Below are 13208 nucleotides of genomic sequence, written 5' to 3'. Positions count from 1 at the left end.
TTATTCATTCGTATTTCCCTATATTCCACCAGAATGAATGAATACACAGCATCCAATGGTTTGTCCAGTGCAAACTAATTCTTAAAACTTCTTGCTAGGTTCTGGGTCACAGATAGCTATTGGTCATACTAAAAACCCACCGGGTAATTCTGAATATCTTTTCAAGCTGGGTAAAATTGCTGAACCCAAAACATTAAATGCTATCACTTGAGTTAAACAAAGCAGATTTAGCCTCTGTCATTCATGTTTTCAACCTTACAACTGCATATGGCAAACATGACATATTAGTGAAATATGACCAAAAAAAGAGCCCCTCTTGTTTGATGAACGCTAAACATTACACGTACACAAAAAGGAAAAGCCTAGAAGAGAAAGAATATGGGCAATAAAGTTACTTGCTTCAAGAACAGAAAAATTTCTATCCTTTGCCTCTTGTTTGGCTCAGCTCCAGAGTGTCCAGCTGTCCTACAGCTAGTTTTATTCTTAAAAGTACAGCCCACACTACAATGACAGTTAGGGATATGAAAAAAACACGCCCCTCATCAACACACTATGCATGTGAGAATCCTAATAAAGATAATCCTTCTAACAAAAAGGTCTTTTCAATAGAAAAATTTTGTCCGTTTCAAGAAAGTTCCAGAGCTGAACCAATATGCCAACTAATAACTGTAGACAATCCACGCATTAATGTGGAAAAAACAAATCACAACCCCTTTCTATTAGCAAGGCACAAGATTAAACACTTCACAACAAAACCAGAAGATTCTGAAAGTTAAAAGAGCCATGCAGTAGTGGGTTGTATTGCAAAGCAACATTTAACAGCAGTGTATTCTACACAACATAAAATATGAAAGGAAAAGAAAATGACTAAATGACCTCCCTGGAGAAAAAAAAAGACTGCAAGAATTGCATTCAAAACTAAAAGTGCTCAAATTAGGTATTTTCTGAAACTATATGCAGCTTTTTAATAACTGTAAGATTTGGTTAACACAGCTTACAAAATAACTTATTTAACTATTAATTTACAAATATTAATGTAAAAGAACAACAGACTGTGTGCTCATACCCTGTTTAACTATTAATTTACAAATACTAGTGTAAGAGAACAATAGACTGGGAGTTCATTCCTATGTTCCTAAAATGAAAATTACAAATATTAACTATAAAAATCTCCTCTTTACTCATACACTTTGGGAAACATATACTATTCATTATGGTTTATTCATTCATACTGTTGACTTGTTTTCATTCACTCCTATAGGAGCAAGACTTTAATGAAATGAAGCAATAGAACTTCACCTAACCCCAAGTACACTTAAAATAAACTCATTTTAGATGCTCTGATAAACACTGTTGTCATGTTGTTTAAACTGTTACTGCTTCCTACTGTTTAAAACGAGTTCATTTAATTTACCATGGACACTGTATACGTGAAAATATTCTTCTGATAAATATCATTGTGTTATGTTTTTCAAAGTTAGCAATCAGTAGATAATTTTTAATTACATTGTCTCTGAAAGACCTACCAAAAAATTGAGAGCATCTAAATAAGTAGTTGCCTGATCACCCAGGAAACAAACATCTTTTTCAGTTCTAAAGTTTTGAGCAAGTGTAAAAACAAAAGGGACCTGACAATTTCAATTTCTTTCTTCCAGTTTCAATAAATTAAAAGTCAGCTCCAGAGAAGCTCTATGCACAGGGAGAGGACATGTATCTATTTTCTGTACAGGCAGATAATTAAAAATATTTTCAGGACAAAGAGGGAAAGTTTCCAGCCACGTGAAATGCACAAACACAGAGGGAGGAGACTCAACAAATATTGCACAACAGCTCTCCTGAAATTGAGCATCCAACTAAATGCCAAACAGACGAGTAGCCCTGCATAAACATATGAATGGAAGTCCAGATGGAAGCATGACAAGTCTCCATGTCCAGCATATTACATAAGCGCATAAGAAAATGTGTCTTATATATATAAGAATAAGTCTTATAAGAATAAGTCTCTTCACAAAGTTGCTGGACTATTAACTCTGGATACAGCCAGTTCTTACATGGTAACAAAGCTCCTAGAAAGAAAGTAATCTTCCTCACAACCATATTCTCAAAAGGTACAGGTAACATCAGGTAATTAAAAAATAATGGGAACAGGTCAAAGCTAATTTAAACACACATTTTTAGATCACAAAATTTCCAGAGTTAACATACACAGCATTAGGAAAAGACCAGTTTTCAGCTATACATAGAACTTCTAACAATTTTATCAAATGAATTTAAAAAAAGAATAGGAACTATATATTGGCTTAGAAGTGACTTATTTTGGTTGACTTAACACAGTTTAATAGATTTACAATAACAAGAGCATCACCTGCACCATTCAGCCAATCAGTTTAAAACCAAACTTACGTCGAAGCTTGCGCAATACTTCCTACGTAGCGCTAAAAAAGCAGTAAGCCGATGATAATAAACGCTTTTTATTCTGCTGCACCAGTATCAGTGTACTCAAAGTGACAAAATCTAATTATGTATAATGGAAATAACTCACGAAAGTCTTCCCTTTAAATTACATCATTGCTTTGATATAGCACATACGTAGGAGCAAGCACCCAGTGTTTTATGACAACATCCTAATTAGGAGTCGGGAATGTTTGGCCATGTGACTTGAATGCCTGAAACTCAGTCATAAGAATCAAAGCCAAAGAACCAAAGCTATTTATAGTCTGTACTACTTGTTCATAAATTTTAATATCAGAAAAACTAACTGTATCCTACCGACTTTGAAAACCGCTGCTCTAGAGTACAATATGTTTATTGTGTAATTTGCAGACCCCTACGTTTTTCAAGTCACAGTACAGGAATGTGTACCTGAACTTCACATGTCCTGAAAATAGCTTTGTTTATCTTTCAATGACCTCTTAGAAGTAGTTGAGAGATGACAGGCCCAAAACCATCTTAGAGAAAGCACATTTTTCTTACATTCAGTACAAAAATAACTGCAACTACTCAAATACTTTTAAATGCAGTACAATGTGAAAATCTGTAATGATAAACTACAAGATTATTACCATAAAAAAGTAAGATTTGTTTTCTCTACATTAGAGTATTTTTTAGGAAGTTCTTAAAAGAGAACAGTACGTAAGAAACAGATATACGTTCATGTATATCACTCCGCTCATCTCAACAAAATCAAATAAGCCCCTCAAGTTTCTGATTGCTTTTCCTACCAATTACAGAAAGTTATCAAATCAGTAAAGGACCTTCTAAAGCAGAAGATCCAGAGTTCAATTTCCAATGCACAATTTCAGGGGAAAATTGATGACAGCATGTACATGTGTAATTAAATACGAATTATACTGCGTAGATTAATTTTCATGTCAATACTTCATAGAGCATAAGAACCCCATTTCACAGATGAGGAAACTGATGTAAGGAAGCAGGCGGCTTTGCCCAGTGCTACCCACATTGTCAAGACAAAAGCAAGAAACAGGACATTATTCTTCTGAAATTCTATGCCATACCACCTCTCCTTCTATTTATCAATTTCTTTTATTATTATTTTATTTTCTAGTCATTACACATTAAGTGTATTTCCACACCAAACTCCTAACTTTCATCTTAATTCTGTCACTGTATTTCAAAGCATATATAAGGCTTGTATCCCATATCTTACAAAGTACTGCAGTAACAGTCCCGAACAATAACCCATTCTTAAAAGCTGACCAAAACGGACAAATCTAATGACTCAAAACGCACAAACCTGTATTTATGTCTGGTTCCAAGGACCTATAGCAACTCGTTACTTTCAGACATAAAAACTATCATATTTAGATGCTACAGTTATTCTTGAAAAATATTTGCCTACGTCAACAAGGAAGCAGCAATCCCCATTTCTTTTTATTTTACTACTTCTAAACAAAAGAAAACCCTGTCCATGGTATTGCAAATGTTTCTTCGCCAATTTTTCAAGTTTCAGACTTTGTCTAGTGTCTTTGTCATAACTGCAAGGCAACCAAGACAAGTATGCTTGTTTTCCTACTTTAAGTCATTTTTGGAGGAAGAAGAACTGGGCTAACAGAAGAAAACCTCCTTCTCTTGGCACTCATTGCTGAACCCACACTAGGAGTTTTGCCAGCCTAGCTATAAGGCAGAGGCTTTGTAGAGCAGAAAGGGAGAATGGCAGGCGGGGCTGAGTACGCGTCTACTGTCTTACATTTGCTGGTAGCAGTTACGAAGACACAGATAGGGTAACAGAATGTATGGGAATGGCCCACTACCTTTACTGATCTAACACTATTATTAACTTACTACCAACCTAAAACACAGCTGACCAGACAAACAGCTAAAAGAACATACCAAAATGTTGTTAAACAACACAGTTAAATTGAAAAATGTTTGATTTCAGTTGAGATAGCTGAATAAAAATTGTTACTTTATTTTATTCCTAGTAGAGGATACATTTAGAATGAAAATGTGAATTTTCACATTTAAATAACTTAATTATCATTTTACAACAGATAAAAATCTTCATGCTAGTTTAATAACTCTCTCCAACAAAAAAGCTTCAAATTAAACAGACTCATACGATAAGATAGCAAATCTAATGCTTTGTTTCACTGAATCTTAATATTCTGTCTAAAAGAAGAGTTAAAATAGAAAGTCAAAGTTAAATGTAAGGCTGCCAACAAAAGATAAAACCAGGCTTGCGCTATGCTTCATCTTTAAGAATAATATATTGTATTTGTGAAGTTTGCTCTCTCTAAACACTGACAATGTTTACTGTTTACGTGAAAAAGTAGTAGACTAAAATATTTTCTCCCCTTCCTATTTCTGTCTTGTCAAACATTCACTTTTACATTTTCCTTGCTAGTTGCTAGATGCATATTAAAAACTAAACATACAGTAAAGCAACAGAGCTGTAAATTGCCTGATGATTACAGAAACACATATTTTAATGTTTCAGTCCAGAGGCATCCGCAATGAATACAAGTTTTAATTCATGTGAGGCTGAACAAGAATTCAAATTTGTATTTTCAGCTTTTCTGCATGGAAGCGTATCTATCCATTTAAAAAACATCTCTCTACAAAGATGACTGACAAATTATGTTTCTCAAGCAGACTGGAAGGTCTGTTGTTTCTCTAGCTGGCTGCTGTTCAGGCCGTACCTTCTGACACGCAGATGGCAATGAGTTTTCGGGACAGAGGGATAAAGTTCCGCAGCGCAGCTTTGCGTGTGCATGTCACAAACGCCAAACAGCGCAGTCGGTGCTATTTCCCCCAAACAACGGCATTGTTTGGGAGGCTTGAGGAAGAGAAGCCAGGCTCCAGTTCAGGCCACGCTGAACGAGACCCCCGAGCAAAGGGGTCGCGGTTCTTACCCGGCACGTCCCCCGACACCGGCGCCCTGCCAGCCCTACCAGCCCTCCTCCTCCTCCTCCTCCTCCCCCGCCTCCCGCCCGCGCGGACCCCCGCACAGCGGCGCCGGGCGAGGCGGCGGCACGGCGCGACGGTCCCCCCGCGCCCCGCCGCAGGCTGCGCCGCTGCCGACCGAGCGGCTCCCCCGCCGCCCCCGGCCCCCAGGAGCGGGCAGCGGCGGCGCGCGCGGGTACCCCGCGCCCGCGCCCCCGCCCGCCGCCGCCGCCAGCCGGGCCGCCCGGGGCCAGAGGGGGCCGCGGCCACCGTCGCTGCGCGCGGTCCCCGCAGCAAGGCCCGAGCCCGGTCCCCGCGGTGGCGCAAGGGCCGAGGCGGCTTCTCTGGAGGGGAGCCCGGCTACCCCGTGCCCTGCCCTGCCCCGTGCCACCCCGTCCCTACCCAGAAGCTCTCCACGAAGTACGCCATCATCATCCCGCCGCCGCCGCCCGGCCCCCGGCCCGGCCCCGACCGCCTCAGCCGCCGGAGGAAACAGGCGCCGCCGCGGCGCGCCGCCCTTCCCGTTACGGTGCGGCCGCCCCCTTCCACACGGCTCCGCCACCCCCGGCCCGCGCGCATGCGCCGCACCACGGACGGGCACCGCGGCCGCCGCTCCTGCGCAGGCGCCTCGCGCTCCTCCCGCCGGCCGGAGCGGCGCGCGCATGCCCACAGCGCGCCACACCTGGCGCGCGGCCGAGGCGCGGCCGTTGGGCCCCCCACCTAGGGCGGGGGAGGGCTGCGCGCCGCAGGGCTTGGTGCCGCTCCGCGGTTCGTTAGGCGCAAGGGGGAAGGCAGGGGGTAAAGGCAGGCACGGATTCAGGCCTGCCGTGGCGAAAGCCCGAGCTCAAGGGTACGCGTGAATAGAAGACTAGAAGGCAGCACAGTATTTGCCCAAGGCCGCAACTCCACAGCGCGAGGACGCGTGTGAGAGAAGGGGAGTGTACGGGTTGCGTACACTCAATACATAAGGCCTTTCTGTAGTTTCTAGGTATTAAAAGAGTAACTGTGGCTCCATCGTACTTAGGGAAACCTTCTTTTCCTAATGGCTTCCCTTTTGCAAGAGAGTTATGAAAGAAGCAGCCAACGTACGGAAGGTGGGGGAAGGGCGGAAAACACTTCTCCAAAAGCACACATACAAGCTGCTCATTGCAGGCCACGATGACTTCACTGCTCAGGAGTGAAGAAACCCGACTCTAAAAACATAGAAATATACTTACAGAAGGCAGCTTCTAGAGAAAACAGCAACCTGTGTACATAAGAGGAATGGCCTTCTGTTGAACTGTTCTCCCAGTTCCCCCGTCCTGCCAGTAAAGCAGGAAATAGTATTTCACTACCTTACACAGTTGTTGCAAAGGGGAAGGGAAAAAAACCCACCACCAGCTTAGAAGTGCTAAAATTCAATACTGTTGGGCTGCTCAAGCCCTCTAGATCTACGTAGACCAAAAGGTCTTCAGGCAATTCACCTTGTCTACATATCTTGCCTACCACTATACACCTCCTAGCACAGAGACTCAAATGTGGCAGAAAGGCCTAAAGCAGTGAGAATGTCCACGTGCTTACCACTAACCGATATTCATTAGGCGTTTCTGCTGAAACTATTCACAGTCCTGCGGCATAGCCTACATCCTTACACTTCTTTGTCACAGATGTAACTATCCAGACTACCTGCAGTCAAACAGTAAGCTTACTCTGGAGCCAACATATCTGCAATAGGCGCCGCCCCCCCCCCCCCCCCAAACATTGGACTATTGCACATTTGCATAAAAATAAAGAACTTCTGTCTATTTAATAAAAATGATTGCCTTAATGTGTTTGGCATCAATAGTTTATTGCTATTTCACTATTAGGACAGGAATGGGCAGACTCAAAAACATTGAGTAAAATCCCCTCTAAAGAATTCAGTAAATCACCAAAGACCGAATGTACTGAACTCTAGGAAACATAGTTTTTCTTTGTCACATGGAACAGATTTATGCTCTTTTGAAGTTGATGCTTGTTACTGTTGCACTTTTCCAGCAAAGGAGCAAAGGATCCTTCAATGCCCTTGATGACTAGGTTTGTTGTAAACTACTAGGCATCTTAGTGTAGATTACCATCCCAAGTACCTACTTTTATAGGATTTGACAGTTTCAGTGACAGGCTCCTAAAAAGTTTTGGTTCAGCCATAATACGTTCTTACCAAGAGTCTAGAGAAACTATTTCAAGCTTTCATTTTTTCAATAATAGGTCAATTTCCAGCCCCTTCTTTTCCTTCATGGAGATTATCAGCCAGTAGAGATACTGTCGATTGTCAGACCAGAGTACAGTAATGATTTACCAACTCTTCAGCTCACAGTCTACACCTGGAGTGCTGCTTCTCAGTAAGAGCATTTTAAGAGTCTGCATGGCAGACTCAGCGCCACGGGTGTCTGGGACCCGGAAGAGTTCCGATTCCATCTTAATGGAAAGATTAATTATCCAAAACAGCAGATAGCTTTTCAGTATTGACTACAAAAAGACCAGACCTAAGCAATGATGTGAGGGACAGCTCCAACAATTCTATGCAAACAAGTGGTAAATGTTTTATCCAAACTTCTACATCTATGATTTTGCCAGCGTAAAGCTTTATCCAAGGTACAAAGAGTAAGCAGCTGATAATTGATGCCTGGTGGTCAAGGTTCTCCCCTCCCCCCTCAAAGAAACCTTACCAATTCTGGTGCGAGAATCTCCCTTCCCCAGCCCCTGCCTGAGACCATGAAGGCCAAAGGACATCAGCATTAAGATACTGTGTAAGGCATAGAGCAAAACATTCAAATCAGATCTCGTAATTTATCTTGTCTTTAAAGGAGTACATGCTAAAAAATCTCAAATTAGGACAGTCCCAATTATACACACTTCTTTGCAGACTGGATTACGTAACAAAATCCTGGTTTACTGATTACCTTACTTTATCTGCTGATGGATACTATGTAACAAATATGACTAAAAAATTAGTCCACATGGCATGTCAGTGCCATGTCAACATCCAGTCAGTTTAGTACAGGTCCTCCTACAATTTTTTAGTCATGCTCCTTACTTAATAGCAGATACTAGCAGGTATCAGAGCTCACTATCTTGCACTTGAAGTTAGAATTCAACATAAAGAAGCGTATAGTGGGGAGGGATTCCACGTGCCATGGCAATATGCAGTAAGTTTATTAACGTTCTTCTGCAAGATAATAGACACAGCTCACGTGAGCTGACACTCACATGAGATCTTGAGTTTATAATAGAGACCAGCTAAATACGATAGTTAAAGGCAGCGATTAATTCTCAGTTATATTCCATATGCAAATTGTTAGAAATATTAGGAAAGGAACAAAGAGCCCAACTAATCCAGTGCGTAAAACTTGTATATACCTGTATTGTGAACACTGTGCCCATTACTAGTATCCCCTTATCTCCTCCTTTAAAAAAAAAAAAAAACACAGATAAAAAGCAAGAAAAATAATCCAAGATACGGGATAGCTTCCATATAAAAAAAACACCAACAGACTGCAATTCTTCAGGCTGTAAAAGAGATGACTGTGAAAAAATACACTATAAAGAGATCTCATGAGTAGGAATAGAGAAAGTAAATTATACATAAATCTTAACTAAAGCACAAGCAGGAAATTCAGTCAAGCTGGAGGGGAAATCTAGAAACTGTGTCTAGTTTTCCACAGACAGAGAAACACATTATAAAACACAAAGGCAACATCACTTATTCTGGAAGATCCTAATCGGCAAATTAGTGAAGCCTGCAAGAATACTTTGCAAATGTTTTATTGATAGTACTTTCATTTGTTCTTGCCCTCTTTCCTTGGCCGTTGCCAAGGACAGGCTACTGGGTTAGGTAGACTTTTGGTTTGTCCCAGCACTATTCTTTTTTTCCTTAAAGTGTAACAGAGGTGGACAGAGAGGAATGTTATTTTAATAGCCATAACTACACAGTGAGTCCTGTATAATCAACAAACATTCCCATTGCATATTAATAGCAGCTTTCACATGAGAACCAAATAATTTTCTGGATTACTAACCTTAATAGTAGAGAATTAAAAGACAATTCATCTCCCACTTTTGCCATCTACGTGAGTATACAGAACTGTAACAATACACATCATAGTAAGTGTATGAAAAGGGAAGATACTTCGAGCCAAGAATAGTTACATTTCATGAACGCAATTCTCATTTTTGAGAAATGCCATTTGGCATTAATGTAGGTCATATGCACGTGAAAGGGGGTGTTTAGCCCAGAGTTCCCCTCTCTGAGAAGTACCCCCAATTCTGCAGTTTGCTCTCCTTATCTCAATTCACTCTTCTCCACCCCCCACCATTTCCAGCTTCTAATTTTGTACAGGTTAATTGACACTAACTTATTTTCAACAGTCAGTCCCTTTAAAGGGTGCAGATTATCTGAGATATGGAGTTATATACCTTGAATTGTTTATTAAGAGACCTTGTCAAACAGGAAACTAAAGGTACAGCCTATATAGACTACAGACATTAATATCATCGAAAAAATAAAGATCATAGGCTGTCCTTTACCTACGGAAACTAAGTTAATTTGCCCTATGCCTAAAGCCATTCCATTTGAAAATGGATTACGGCCTCTAGGTAAAATAATTGCATTCACTTGCAACACATGAATCTACAACTTGACACATGACTCTACAACTGAATGCATTAACATCATAAGATGATGAAAAAGAATAAAGAATCCAATTAATCTGATTTGGTAATTATCATATTTATTTAATATCATAAAAAATGCCAAATAGCCAGTAGACAGTTAAAGCTCTTTATACGTTAAGAATGACTTAAACACTGATTCAGATAAAATGCGTAATATAACACTGCAGTTTATTTTTTAAGGGTGCTATTGTATGCTTCTCAAATATATAGCAGGCTGAGCATATGCCCTTCAAATTGCATTTTTTTTTTTTACTGTCCTTGCTTAAAATAAATAAATAAAATACTACACAAAAATTCTTGATAGGTAAACAGGAACTTGTACTGCTAACTCAAGTAGAGATTCCATTAGATGATGAGCATCAGAGCGAGAGAGAAAAAGGCCAGAGCTTGTGCTTACTGCTGTGGTGGAGGACAAAAGGTGGGGAAGTGGAAAAGGGGGAGTGGATTGCTAAGTACATTTCTTTCAAGAGCTTTTTAACTTTGTAAGTACTATCAGATTATGTTACAGAACGATTGCAAAAACATCCGGATGTTCTAGGCAAACAGTTGTACCTGCAGACATCAGAAATTTAATAATGCACTTGCAGATGGCCAATGTGCTTTCATGACCATAGATTTATTGCAGCCTGTTCTTTCTAGAAAAAGCGTAATGAAATCCCACGGACAGAAGTTACAGCTGGGGGGTGGGAAGCATACAAGCGAAGCAAACAAAACAAAATAGATCAGGTCGAGAGTAAGAGATTAAAAAGTTAGTGGATACAGCTAATTTGAAATAATATATTTAAAGCATATTGGGACCTTTTAAGGTCCTTTTAAAATAGGCTAGGCCTTTTCTGAAAGATATACTCAAGTTGAAATTATAGCCTGATGAGAAATCACTAGTGAGACTATGACCTACATGACACTTCTGGGTAGGATGGACATTTCTAACAGTCTGAGTTTAAGATTAAAAGAAATGCGTTAAGAAAAAAAGAAAAGAAAAGAAAAAGCAACCAAATATTTGTGTGCACACACGGTTATACATAGCTGCATTTATCATAGTAAGGTAACAGTTGTATTTTTTTTTTTTTTTAAGCTTTGTGTAATACCTCACCTAAATCATTTTAAAAGAACTTTTAATAATTCAGTACATTCTGTTGAAGCATTTACTTGCGCATTTTAACTGCATTGTTTTCAATGTCCCTGGACTGCTGTATTCCATTAGGTTGCATCAACTGATTCACTGTATACCTAAATGCACAACTCTATCAGTCTAGTCATCAAACTTAAACACAACCTGCTCGTTACTTGAATTACTTAAATTATGAACCCAACAGCATTATTTTGGAGTGAGTCACTTGGTGCTGATACTCCACCTTCATTACTCTTCTGCTCTGCTGCTACCGAAAACATATTTCATCAAATCAACTTTAATCAAACCATATGGAAGCAATAGAAAGTGTCAGATAACATTTAGTAACTACAAATTACAATAGTTTAAATCAGTGTAAATTTAATTCTGAATCTTTCCAATCACAGTGTAGCCCTGCATGAAGAATTCTGGATGATTTCTAATTTATTTAGGAAATACATTTTATAGATGTGCTCAATTTCTCATGTATATGCTATGTAAGGTAGGGCAATAACATGAGGAACTACTATGCTGTAATGCTGTCAAATACAGAGTCAACGGTTAGCTAAACTTACCTGTCTGACGTATTAAAATGTTTGATATTGAGTACATAACATTTTAGATGTGTATCTGAAAATATATTCATGAGCTTGAACCAGCTTGCTATTTGCACGCAATAAACAAAAAATCTCAAATAAAAAATGATTCAAGTGTTTCAAGGATTTCAACTAAATGAAGAGTAAGAAAAAAGCCTCAAGCATTTAGAAGATCAAGTTCTGATCGTATAATGACGCTTAGTACTCAAGCACTCCATAGTACCTAGCACACAAGCAAGATGTGATGACTAGATCCCAGATATCTTCTAATCCAGCCTGGACATAATATATAACAGAAATGGTAGCTTGTGGTAGAAAGGTCTGGAGCTACACTAGTAAGATTACATGGCGTCTCAGTAAAGTATTCTTAACTCAGTATACTAGAATAAATGGTGCTTGTGTTTTTAATTAAACCAAATACAGCTTATTTTATTACTGTACCAACAGAGCAAGTATGAAGGCTCAGGAATGAGTTTTACAAAAGCTGGTAATGAAGCAACCAAAATGAAAGAGGTTAGTCTGGATAGAGTTTTTAACTGTCTAGGTTAAAAAAAATAAAATGAAAAAAATAAAAACAAAAAAACCTACTGGAAATGCTGTAAGAAATGTAAGAGGATTTGGACACAGCATGGCTGTACAGGTACTGAAATAGGATTACAAATTAAAAGTCTAAGCAACAGGATGGACAGGATAGGTAGCGAGTGGGCTGCAATTGGGAGGAAGTCGCACTGTGTAAAAATAATTCTGACCTTTCCTTCATCATAACATCTACAGATACACATACCCTGGCTTATTGTGTCAGCACTGAGAGCAGTTGAAGACAAACTTCTAACCTGAAGAGTTAGAAGAAAGATGCGAACTTGATGTGTCCTTATCATCTTGATAAAAATCTTACAAGACTAAGTGCTGATGAAGATGAGCAGATACTTGCAATGATTTGGAGGGCTTCCTCTCTCTAGACACACTAAGTAACATGCTGTTATTTCTGCCACCTTGAAGTTAGATGATCATTATTCCCAACTTTTTAGGAATAAAAGCAGTCGAGAAATCTACATTCTTTAATTAAAGAAAGCTCTGAATTGTTCCAGTAGGCAGTTATTTGCTTCTCTCCCTTCAATTCTCCACAACCCCTTTTTAAATACAGTCATTCTATGACCCAAGAAAGTTGTGCAGCTGAGTGAGCGTTTGCCACAAGCCAGACCTGGGTCCAAGTTTCCAGTTACCCTCCACCTGGTTTTGGTCCAAGACAGACAACAGTTTTGGTGTGTAATGCCTTCGATAAGGAGGAGTGGGATAAGCTAAACTAAATTAGCTACATGTTCCTACAGATTACTGGAGGAAATGTGAGATCTCACTTATCTTGCTCTTTCCTATGCTAAAGTACGTAAAGAATTAAGAGAAAACGG

General features: G+C 39.7%; 1 protein-coding gene across 3 annotated transcripts in view; it reads right to left on the bottom strand.

Annotated features, from left to right (window-relative positions):
• The window catches only part of LOC104152923 (FCH and mu domain containing endocytic adaptor 2), an 89199-nt gene extending 83238 nt beyond the window's left edge, over positions 1-5961 (bottom strand). For all 3 annotated transcript variants that reach the window (XM_068924669.1, XM_068924670.1, XM_068924671.1), the window contains exon 1: positions 5806-5961. In XM_068924669.1, the coding sequence (XP_068780770.1) occupies positions 5806-5838 (33 nt within the window). In that variant the 5' untranslated portion in view covers positions 5839-5961. The remainder of the gene's footprint in view (positions 1-5805) is intronic.
• Positions 5962-13208: the final 7247 nt, after the last annotated feature.

This window comes from Struthio camelus, chromosome W (assembly GCF_040807025.1).
Source record: "Struthio camelus isolate bStrCam1 chromosome W, bStrCam1.hap1, whole genome shotgun sequence".
NCBI lineage: Eukaryota > Metazoa > Chordata > Aves > Struthioniformes > Struthionidae > Struthio > Struthio camelus.
The sequence above is the reverse complement of the archived record's forward strand: the minus strand, read 5'-3'. Positions and strand labels throughout refer to the sequence as shown.